At 37.5% G+C, this 12,002-nt stretch overlaps 1 protein-coding gene across 3 annotated transcripts in view; it reads left to right on the forward strand.

The window, feature by feature from the left end:
- The window catches only part of TUT4 (terminal uridylyl transferase 4), a 43,541-nt gene that overhangs the window by 25,038 nt on the left and 6,501 nt on the right, over positions 1 to 12,002 (forward strand). For all 3 annotated transcript variants that reach the window (XM_030278769.4, XM_030278768.4, XM_030278770.4), the window contains exons 15-27: positions 407 to 493; positions 1,875 to 1,978; positions 2,343 to 2,400; positions 2,495 to 2,598; positions 2,993 to 3,082; positions 4,958 to 5,071; positions 6,167 to 6,244; positions 6,641 to 6,818; positions 7,152 to 7,199; positions 7,287 to 7,369; positions 8,721 to 8,836; positions 10,392 to 10,552; positions 11,533 to 11,630. In XM_030278769.4, the coding sequence (XP_030134629.4) occupies positions 407 to 493; positions 1,875 to 1,978; positions 2,343 to 2,400; positions 2,495 to 2,598; positions 2,993 to 3,082; positions 4,958 to 5,071; positions 6,167 to 6,244; positions 6,641 to 6,818; positions 7,152 to 7,199; positions 7,287 to 7,369; positions 8,721 to 8,836; positions 10,392 to 10,552; positions 11,533 to 11,630 (1,319 nt within the window). The remainder of the gene's footprint in view (positions 1 to 406; positions 494 to 1,874; positions 1,979 to 2,342; positions 2,401 to 2,494; positions 2,599 to 2,992; positions 3,083 to 4,957; positions 5,072 to 6,166; positions 6,245 to 6,640; positions 6,819 to 7,151; positions 7,200 to 7,286; positions 7,370 to 8,720; positions 8,837 to 10,391; positions 10,553 to 11,532; positions 11,631 to 12,002) is intronic.

Below are 12,002 nucleotides of genomic sequence, written 5' to 3' on the forward strand. Positions count from 1 at the left end.
TAACGTAGTTTATAAGTGATAATCAGATAATCCATGGTCTGTAAGTGGTAACTTACAACAGATTTGAGAAACTGATGTTACATGGGATTTTTCACTGGGTTTGTAAAAAGCTACTGGTGTTCCCACAAATCAGGCTCTGGGCAAAACTAAGTTTTTGTGCCTATCAAATTCTGGGGTGTCCTTTGGGGGTGATGTGGTGGGTAAACCTTGGCTGGACACCGGTGTCCACCAGGCCACTTTGTGGTTGAAAAATTGGATGTCTTGAAATAAAATCACAGATTTAAGCAAAGCAAACACAACAACAACAACAAAAACAACAAAAAAATCCAATCTTTTAATTATCTGAAAAAGATTCTTGAGGTGCTGGATGTCATGTCTGACTGCGTTTTAATTTGTTTTTACTTAGATGAATTATCCCCTCCTTTATCTGAGCAACAAAACAGAGAACAAATACTGGCAAGTTTGGAGAGATTTATTCGTAAAGAGTATAATGGTATGTAACCTTCAGTAGTGATTCTTGAGAATGCTTTCTTCGGTCATGTTGTCCAGAGCACAGAGATGTGGCTTGTCTCATTTTATTTTCCTTGCTTGAGGCAGGGGCATCTCTTTTCCTTCAATTTGTAAAGCTGTCTTGCAGACTTCAGCATTGAGCACCTCTTCATGCTATTCCATGGAAACATCCCTAGAGTTGAGGAGGAGCTGCCAGAGTAGTAATGCAAGCCCAGGACTGCTCCAGTCAGACCAAGAAGAAAGTTTGCTTGGGTCTAGGGTTAGCTTTGGTCGTGGGCCAAGGACTTTTGTTGCCTAGTCACCAGTGCTTGAATGTCTTAGAAATCCTAATGAGTTCATCTTCACATCCCTTACATAAAGCAAGCAAAAGTGTTTTACTACAGTGATGGAAGTCAAGGCAGAAAGGTGCCAAGTGATTTTTTTTATAGAAGGTGCAAAACAGTGCTAGAGCCAGGTACCAAACCCAGGTCTCCTGAATTCCAGTCCATGGAAGGCCATTCTGCTGTAGCTGACCTGTGATCAAGGAATTGGGAATTCCATCCACTGGCTGTGCCTCCACTTATTGGCAGCAGCTGAGGATTGAGACCTGTTACAAAGCCTTGAAAGACTTAAGGTTTCAAATTCTCTTAAGGTTTAGGAAAAAAGCTGTTGGATCTATTTTCTTAGCATTAATTTCAGTTGAACTGATCAATGTATTCTTTGCAGTTAAGAAAGAATTTGTTTTAACGACATAATTTTGCCATCCAAGAATGAAAATACTTAGTAATATCGTGTTTCAAACAAAAATGTAAACAAAGCAATTGGGAAAGAATGTTCCATAAAGTACTGTAATCTTACTGCTTGTGTCTTCTTGAAGAGTATGTTATAATTACAAAAACTCATTGACTAAATTTACCTAGTCATAGGAGAAATATGCAGCCTAGATAAACTCTGAATGGAACCAGAAATATTACTTTGGCTACTCTAGGAGTAGCTCTGCCTTATCTGTGGGATAAAGCTGTACTGGTGACTGGGTTTGCACATTATTTTGATTTATTAAAAGCACGAAAATGCAGTCGCATACCCCAAAACATTGCACCACATTTAGAGATGCTATTTAATGATTATAGTAACTGTAATGTACTTCTGTCATTAAAATATACATAAAATAAATCTTTATCCTTCCTTACTTTCTGTAAATAGTTTCTGAAGCGTTGTGTGTGCTTCCCCCTTTATCAAAGCTGAGGTCTTTGAAGTGACAGTGTAAGCTTTCTCTTTAAGCTCATTTTTATGAGCACCTGCACATTGCAGTTAAGCAATATTTAATACTAAGCACTTAAAATTCAACTGTAAAAGAAATTACATTTTTCTTGTCTTTTGATCAGACAAAGCTAGGCTTTGCTTGTTTGGCTCCTCAAAGAATGGATTTGGATTTCGGGACAGTGATCTAGATATCTGCATGACATTGGAAGGTCATGAAAATGCAGAGGTAAGAGTTTTGAAATTGATAAAATCTGCTATTTTAAATTCAAGGATTCTTTAAGGTTTTTTAATTCAATTAAGATTTCTGTACACAGAAAAGGTAGGATTTGCTAGTTGCACATTGACTTGTTGCACTCTGCACAACTGAAGCAAGAGCCAGCCTGTTTTACTTTTAATGCCTTATAGACACACAGTGTACTGTAGATGTCCACAAAGAGCATATGAGTTCATGTAAATTCATATACTGGCTTAATGCTTGCTCCTTTTTGTACACAGACTTTTCATCTATGAAATATATATGATAGCAAATGTGCTTGTTGGAATAGGATCCATGTTTTAACATCTAAAGCTGTGATCTTTGTTTTTCCTAGAAATTAAACTGTAAAGAAATAATAGAAGGTTTGGCAAAAGTTCTTAAGAAGCATCCAGGTAGGTGCTTTAAATTATTGATTGTTTTGCAGTTAGATTTTATATAAATGTTGTTAATGGAAATGTTTTATGTACTAAAGTGTTGCTTCCCCAGGTTTGAGGAACATCTTGCCTATAACAACAGCCAAAGTGCCTATAGTAAAGTTTGAACACAGGCGGAGTGGCTTGGAAGGAGATATCAGTTTGTACAATACACTGGTGAGCATCTGCTTGTGTCCTTTTGTGTTCAAATAAAGCTTTTTTTTTCATTCTTTCTATCTTATCCAAATAACCATTTGAGGGAATGATTTTGAAACCAGAATGAAAATGTTTTTATGTGTTTGGGTTTTTCTTCTACGTTATTTAAATTCAGTGGCCCACACCCTCAGCCTGACCCAGGTAGCTGCGTATGACCTGATGGCAGAGCAGGGTACAGCACAGGAAGTTTTGTTTTGGGGATACTTCTGAAAAGGCACTACATCCAGCATGGCCTGTGTGCCATCATGAATAGTACAGCTCATTCCAGCTTTCACCTGACACTGTGAAATTGCACAATTTCTTACCTAATTGGCTCACCCTGACACCAGTTTAATTTTTTTTCCCCTTTTTCCAGGCACAGCATAATACAAGGATGCTGGCTACCTACGCAGCTATTGATCCTAGGGTGCAATATCTGGGCTACACAATGAAAGTCTTTGCAAAGGTAATATAAAAAGAAGGTACTTATTTGTACAATACAGTGCTTTCTGCTGCAGCCACTGAGTTTGCCTTTTGCCAATACCAACTGCAACAGTAGAATGCTGTTGATAGTAAGTGCAGTTTCTTAAGCTTACTGTGCTCCATGAGACTGTGTGTGTCAAAATCAAATCCTGATGCCTTCTGCTATCTGTTGGAAGATTTCTGTGTAAGAGAAAGCTGATGAGAGGAAAACTTATTTTCTTCAATTTCAAACCATCTTCAATTATAACAAACAAAAAACCCCACCCAAACCCCAAGCAAAACTGGAAAAAGTGGTAACTGTAAGATGTAGAGGCATGTGGATGTGGATGAACTTTCCAAATTTTCATATCTGGGACCAGCCCAGAGATTACTGCTGCTTTCCTCTGGCACACTTGCCTTGTTTGACTTAGTATAAAAGTCAGGAGTAGGTAGGTATGGGGTGAAGAATGAATGCCTGAGTCTCAATGTGCCTAGGACATACACTTGACTTTTAAGAGTTTGGGAATGTCAGATCTCCTGTATATTTTGTTGTAATAGTCTATCAAAATGTTATATTATACAGCCTTTGATAATTGAAATGTGGCAGTGCTTTTTATTCAAGCTGCAGTATTAAATACAGTATATCCAAAGAAAGCTTAGTGCAACTGGGGCAAATAAGAAATGACTTACAGAGATGGTGAATCATGCTACTAGATGTTCATGTAATGAAATACATCAAAATGAATAAAATAACTTTGTGCCAGAATGGAATGGACACATTCTTTATACTGTCACAGAGACTAGCAATGATTTTTTTCCTTTTTGTGGTCACAGTAGTGCACAATATTGCCATGTCTCCTCTGTGTCCAGATTAAAAATGCCTTGTATTGATAATAATGAATCTTACTTTTTTTTGTAGCATTGCATACTATTGTGCATGTTCTAAAAATATTACTGCAAAGATGAAATATCCAAGTTGAGAGATACACACTCCTGAATGTAAATGTATGGAAGTGACTTCATAGCTATACAGATACTCTGTTTTTAAGCAAAATGCCTCCTCCTCTATTTGCATTGGCAGAAACCCCAGGAACAGCTGTCACTGCTGCTGCTAATGTGAAAGTAATTTGTGAATCCCATTTTTTTCCAGCCCTAGGGTGTTAAAAATGCTTTGTTTGATATGACACAGGCTCAAAATACAGGAGAGCTTAGAAGCAGGTGCTGTGGAAAGGTTATACTGTAATGAGATACTCAAGCACAGTAAGGTAATTCGCTGCTCAGAGTCACAGAAAGGCTTGAGTTGGAAGGGACCTTGAGCTCATCTGGTTCCAACTCCCTGACTTGGTATGGGGTGTTTCTTTTGCACTGTGTTGTGCAGGCTGCACCATGGTTCAGTTAGGTTTGCTAGCAAAATGCCACGTATGGCCTGCACTGCCAGTACAAGCTGGAAATACTTACTGTTAATGAATTATTTTTTTTAAAGGGGAGGGGGAACCGAAATAATAAGGAATCATAGAAACAACTCTTGCAGCATGAGTTAAAGAAAATTAAATTTTATAGTATTGTGAAACCTGGGATTTATGTTTTGGGAGTTTAGATTTTTTTTTTTTTTCCAGTTTGGCACATTGTAATTTTTTTAAAGTATTTTGGCAATGAAAAGCTTTTCTCTTTTTATGTTAGACAAATTATGCTATGGATTTGCCAGATGGCAGTTGGCTCTTGGGTGCATTTATTTTTCAGGCTTCATAAAACAATTTTTAATTATGAGGTGAATGTATTTGCTGTTACTTATGGGGTTTCTGTTTGCTCTCTGACATAGTTGTTAGTTTTGAACAGTAAAATGTAAATTCAGCATTTTGTTTAAAATGTATTTTTTCAGCGCTGCGATATTGGTGATGCATCCCGTGGTAGTCTGTCTTCGTATGCCTATATTCTTATGGTTTTGTACTTTCTACAGCAGAGAAATCCACCAGTTATTCCAGTCCTTCAGGAGGTAGGTTCAGAAAATGAGGTTATGAAAATAGATGCATTTTTTCTTCAAGCCAAATATGAGAAGTCTGGGATTTTAGGATCAGATAAATCAGTCGGTTCTTAACTCCCTCTTGGTTTTAGTAGGTAAAACTGACCAAGAAGATTAGCTGAAACCTGGGAGTCTGTTGTGCCTAAGTTCTGTTATTACATTTACTTTGGGATTTTGATCTTATCATGATATTTATATGCTGAACAAGATAGAAAAAAATTGGCAGGTGGTATGGAGAGAAGGGAATTGTAATTATGAGACTGCACCAGATGCTCCTGAAATGTGAGTCCAGCTCTTCAACCAGTTATTGTCAGAAGCATTATTTATTACTCAACACTTTATTTGTAAGAGAAGAAGTTTATTTTATTATTTGATGAGGGGAAAATAAGATAATTGATGCTTTGATGCAACTTTAAAGAAATATTTCATATGTGCCAGGAAACTTTATTAACAAAATAATGTTCTGCACCCCCATTGTATGGGTGGGGGAGTATAATTATTCAGCTATCTGCCTCTTCCTGGATACACTCTGGAACTCCCAAGCACGTCTGAAAATTATCCCTTTCTGCCAATTTTGGTTTCTTTGTGCAAGAGGGAAATTGGCTTAAGCATTGCAGTTGAGACTCATAGACTTTCTTGCTGATACTTTAGTATCTGATACTTTAGTAGTGGTTGGGGGTTTTTATTTTACTGCTACCCCGAGAGTGCATTTAAATAACAGTGGAATTTCCTCTTGGCTCTGCTAAAGTCAAAATGTAATAGAAATCATATAAAGTCTCCTTAGAGAATCTGTGGGGAAGAGAGATGTTGGAATCTTGACAAGGTAATTCAGTCAAGTTTTCTTAGTTGCAAAGAACAAGTAAAAATTAAACATCCAAATAATTTGAGAGGTACAGCAACAATACAAAAAGTCTTTCAAACTTTTTACCAGTGGGAAATTCTGTCTGTATAAGAAGTAATTGTTAAAGTATTTAAATTTTTATATGTTTTTTTTTTTACCAAAAGAACTGCAAGTATTTTACAGCGACTTTGAATTAGAGAAGTAACTGTCACTTTCTGTTCTGGCAGATATTTGATGGCAAACAGATTCCACAAAGAATGGTGGATGGATGGAATGCGTTTTTCTTTGATGACATGGAAGAATTGGTAATATCCTAATTCCAGAAGAGTAACTAAATTTAAACCTTTTTTTTTCAGGAAAAGTAATAAATTTTTAACAGTGTAATATATAAATGATTAATTTTATTAATTAATTAAACTTCCATATCCATAGTGTTGCAACTTCCCACCTGAGTCCTGTTTTGCTAAAATGAATTTCTGCTTTTGCTTGGTTTATTTTAAGGCATTTCTAAATAACATAAATCAGGAAAAATATTTTTATTCTTAAAAATAATACAGGTTTAGTCTTAACTGTAGTGATTTAGCCTTACTTTAACCATAAAAAATCTTTCATATCAGACAAACTTGTAATTAGAGAGGTGTTTCAGGAGAAGCAGTGTTGCAGTAACTGTAGCTGAATAAATTGTTTTCAACTGCATGCAGAAGAAGCGTCTGCCTTCTCTTGGGAAGAACACTGAGTCTCTTGGAGAGCTGTGGCTGGGGCTGCTGCGGTTCTACACCGAGGAATTTGACTTCAAGGAATACGTGATCAGCATCCGGCAGAAGAAGCTGTTAACCACCTTTGAGAAGCAGTGGACGTCCAAATGTATTGCCATTGAAGGTACTCTCAGCTGAGTTGAGCTTCCATTCATGAGGAGTAAGAAATTCTGTTGCTTGAGAGGCTGTTCTCTTTGCACAGGATCTTTATGTGAGGAAGCCACAGTCACTGTTTTAAAGCTCACAGAACTGATGAGACTCATAACTGTTACTAAATGTCAGTGAATTGTTGTTCTTACTGTTATTATGGTTGACTAACATAAGTTTTAAAACTCTCAGCATTGCTTTGCTGTAATCTGCGAATGCATTTAAAATTGAGTTCTCTCTGCATTAAAATAAAAAAATTATGTTGCAGCAAATTTTTTCCAGCTAATTTTTTTTCTCCCTTCTTTTGCAGATCCTTTTGACTTGAATCATAATCTGGGTGCTGGAGTCTCTAGGAAAAGTAAGCGATTAGTGCCTGCTAGTGATGAATGTTCACTGAGTTGTGCCTTTTCTGTTGTTTTCCAATAACTTTGTCTTTCTCCAATAGTGACCAATTTCATAATGAAGGCATTTATCAATGGGAGAAAATTATTTGGTACCCCATTCTACCCAGCTGTTGGAAGAGAAGCTGTAAGTTCTCAGAGTTGTTAGTATGTTTTTTCATTTTCTTTGTCCACTGAATTGATGCAAACCTCTTGTATGTATTTATCAATTTGGTATGCACAATATGTGTAATTCTACTTTGTCTGCATTACATCTGTAGCTTAGTATTTAGCTCCTGGAATATAAAATTCAGAGGAGTAGTTGGATGGACAGTGGGTATTACTGGCAGATTTGGGGGAAGTAAGCTTAATTTGTGTTTCTTTTTTTATAAAACCTCCCACTGGATGATATTAAGTATTGCAGAAAACTGCAAATCTGGCTGTAAAACCCAGAGACGGCTCTAGGAACCTTACTGGCTCTTCATGTAGCTAAAGAAAACAGATCCAAGAGATGTTCCATTCTATTTATTTTTCCACTTGGTAGGGATAATAAGGATTGGTGCTTAAACAAGGAAAAGGATGATGATTGATTTTTTTAACAAGTTGACCTTTAAAATTTGCATAGTGAGTCAGGGTTAGGAATGTGTTCATGGGGTATCATTTTGGAGAAAGTACTGCTCTGTGCCAGGGCGTCCAGTCATTGATATGTAGAGGCAACTAATTAGCAAATAAAATACTGTAATTAGTATTTTAAAGATCAACTTAGGCATTTTCTGAAACAGTTTCGAAGACTGTTCTCCCAGTGGCTTTTGACAGAACTTGAGTTTCTAAAGGATCTTTAAAGTATTTTGAAAGCTTTTAATTCCCTTCGTCCTTCCCTATCTTCTCTTTTCCATTTGCTTGCTTTATCTTTGATTTTTTTTTCTGAGTTTGTACCTCTGTTTCAGTACTTTCACAATATTTATGTTGCTCAGAGGCTGTAAACTGGGCCTTTGTGCTGACACACATCAGAACTGCAGCTGTCCTGAGCAAACTCCAGGGGAGGGGGGTGATACAGGTCAGTCTGCAGATGCTCCATCTGTTTCCCACCTGAGCTGTGTTCTGTCTAAAGGGATATAATCATGTCATCTGGGAAGGGACATTGGCTGCTTTGGAAAGCACACAAGCAGTGACTCAGATGCCAAAATAGATCATATGCAAAAAAATTGCTCTCTGAAGGACCTTTGGGGAGGTGAAAGGTGGGTAGCAGGCTGGAACCTGCATAAGATGTTCTGCAAATTCAGCCTCTGTCCCTAAGACCAAATAGACCATTTTAGCCCAAACTGCTCCACATCTCTGAAAAAGCTGCCATTATCTAGGGAAAGAAAAGGACCAGGTATAATCTCAGAAGTAGTAACACTCAGGGAGCAATAAGAGATGAAAGCTGTCAGTTTGACTTTCATTCCTCAGTCTTTAAGTGAATGGTTTGTATATTTTATCTGTCTGATGTGTTTTGATAGGAATACTTTTTTGACTCAAAAGTGCTGACAGATGGGGAGTTGGCACCCAATGACAGATGTTGTCGTGTCTGTGGAAAAATTGGTCACTACATGAAAGACTGTCCAAAGAGAAGGAGGTAAGTAATACACAAAGCTATCGTGAAATCTCTGAGATTAAATCATGAGAGATTTGGATATTTGAAGATTTAATGGAAATGAAAAATTGCAAAATTGCAAAGAAAATCAAAGCTTCATATCTGATTATCAATTTCCCATCTTATTTTTTCTTTTCTTAAAACAGTTTCTGATCACCTCTTTAAATCTGAGGTGTTTATGGAAGCATGCAGAGTAATATCAACAGTCTATGGTGTGTTAATATGTAGTTAAGCTTAACTTAAAACTTGGATCACTAAAATATCTTTTTTGTAGCCTAAACATTCAGATGGAGACATTTTACCTAGCTGCAAAATGTATCATGTTTTAAAAGGGATTTCCTGTAGTGATCATGTTCAGAGGACAGTGTTGAATTTTAATTATTCTAAGTTTGTTAACATACATATATTATTGTAGATCTGATAACATATATCTGCAAGGCAGGTCAAAGTTTATTTATTAAACTCTAGGACTGGTTAAAATGTACATGGTTAAGGTGCATTTCTGTAACATCATATTAGTGCCATGATGTTACAGAATCACCATATCACTTGGTGATCTCGCATTTGTACATTAGTTTCATTTAGGAATTTTGGTTCCAGGACTCTTGCAAAAGTAGGGATTGACATAAAATGTGCACTCCTCACTTTTTAGAGCTTTGGCTATTTAATGACCCACTCAGCCTAGGTTGTCTGACTCCTCCTAAAACCTGTTGGAGCCTTTAGAATGCAAATTAATCTGGGCTCTTTCATGTGATCCTTATGTTCAATTGTGTGCTCCATAATTCTTCAAAGGATTCTTGGTCTCTTCCTGCTATAAAATCTTTATATCTTTATAGCCTTTTATTCAGTCAGCAGAGTTCAAGATACGTGAAAGTGCATTGGAACCCTGTGTTCACTATTTCTTTCAGATGCGCTCTGTACTGCTAGCACATGGAATTCCATCACCTCTTTCCCTATATCTGCCTCAGAAAAAGTAGTGATCTGCTCTTCACACAAACTGCTACAAAGCACAGCCACGCAGAATGTCTCAAAGACCTTTACTTCCTGTCTTGGTTCCTGATCACTAATTCTCTTGCTGTTTTAGAACTGTGTTTGAAAGAGCCTCAGTGCTTTGTTGCACATCCTGTCTGGGCTCAGACAGTGACAGAGAAAAGTGCCCTGTCCAGTGAGGGGGAGATTGGATGAACGAGGTGCAGCTCACTTGTTTTGGGTATATTCTGACTCAGTGGGATGCACAGAGTTGCTCCCCAGCTACCTGGCAGGCTAAGCCTGCTTAACTGTAGGCATAGTTCTGCCCTAATACAGTCAGACAGCTTTTGGACAAGCCTGGGAAGCTTCTAACTTTATTAAGTGCATATAGGCTGTTAACCAGCCCAGAATCTGAAAGTGTTTTTTGGGATTCCTGAGATATTTGTATTTTGATACAGCTGTTGGTTATGCAACCATTCCCTTTGAACACAACAGTACAATAGCTCTACAGAGAATTATGTGTTTGTGTGTGTGGTTTTGTGATATTTCTAATAAAATTATTGTTTAGGTTGAAGAAAAAGGAGAATGAGAAAGATGATGAAAAAGAGGTGAAAGAAGATGACAGAGAAACAAGAGAGAAAAGGTGTTTCATCTGTGGGGATGTGGGTCATGTTAGGAGAGATTGTCCTGAATTCAAACAAACCCGTCAGAGAAATAATAGTGTGCCAGGTAAGTTAGTTTATGTGTTAGGATAATTTGAAAGCTCTGAGATCCCTTTTCTCTAGGTTTCTGTAAGGACTTGGTAATAATCTTCAAAAAATAATCCTGCAAGTAATGTTTCAATCACTGATAATACAGCTTTTAGACTGTGTTACTTTTCTACAAGGGAGTAATGCCTCCTGAAGTACAGTCTTTCCATGGGTGGTAAAAATGTACTCAGCAGTAAAATACAGTGTACTTCAGAATATTGCATTATTTGTCTTCTATTCACAATTGGTGCATTTCAAAGTAGTAACAGTAATAATAGTAACAATAGTAATAATAATAATAATAATTAATAATTGAATGCATTTCCTCTTCCAAATGTTTCTCAAATGTTAGCTAACCCTCCATCATCTGTGAGAGGTAAGTGTATTTTCAGCAAAAATCAGCGCTCTCTCAGTAACACTTCAAAAAAGCATACAGATGAATTAGGCTAAATCCAGCTTTCAAATTAGTACTTAGAGAAGATTAATTACAAACTTATTAAAATTAGGCCCTTGGGTGCTTGTGGTAGTTGAAAAAGTAGAGGAAACATTCATAAGTGAACTTCAGAAGAACCATGCTTCTGTGTTCTGTTATCCTTTAGTCTTTTTTTTAGCTTACTTTCTTTGCCCAGAAGTTTCTGCTGTCACTATTGCTATTTAAATGCCACTGCTTACAGCAGTAATATGGAAACCTGTATAAAGTAGAGCTCCAGCCTGATAGCAAGGTGAGCCTTGTTCCTGCTAGACTTTGTTTTACTCAAAAATAGACTTTGTGTTTAGCTCCTATCCCTATTAAAGTTGTCTGCTGCCAGTAGAAGGAAAAGTTTCCACTTAAAGGAGAGGAGAGGTGAAAGTGATTTACCTCCCCTGTGTCACATGAGAGTTAAGGTATTGCTGATTCCCAGTTTTGCTCATTATTCTATCACCCTGTGGGTTTTATTAACACTTGTGTTCCTTGATCAGGCACGCAGCTGGTGCGGAGCATGGTAAATTCCCAGCTGGTGGCTGTGGGCCAGCAGCAGGTGGAGCGACCCCTGCGCACCAGGCAGTCATCAGAATGTGTAAGTTCTGGGAGAGGGGACTACAGGCAGCAAAGCTGTAGCAAACCAGCCATGCTGGGAGCAGGCTTGCATGATTTTTCTCAACAGGTTCTGGACTTGGTAATGACAACGTTGCACTGTGCCAGTTAATGGAACTTTGATTTATGATGTACTGTGTCTTTAGGAGCATTTATAGCTTTTCAGTATGGACACCTCATAGTCAAGTTTGGGATGAGATACCTTGTGATTTTGAAAGGGCAGATGAAGCTAGGGTGCCTTTCAAATTCTCATTATTCTGGCAGTGTTTTGGAGTTACTAAGGGAGATGAAGTATAGCTTTACAATGGTTAACATGCTGGAGACTTAGGTTAGTGACAAGCATGGCTTTTTGTGG

The sequence above is a fragment of the Taeniopygia guttata genome, chromosome 8 (assembly GCF_048771995.1).
Source record: "Taeniopygia guttata chromosome 8, bTaeGut7.mat, whole genome shotgun sequence".
Taxonomy (NCBI): domain Eukaryota; kingdom Metazoa; phylum Chordata; class Aves; order Passeriformes; family Estrildidae; genus Taeniopygia; species Taeniopygia guttata.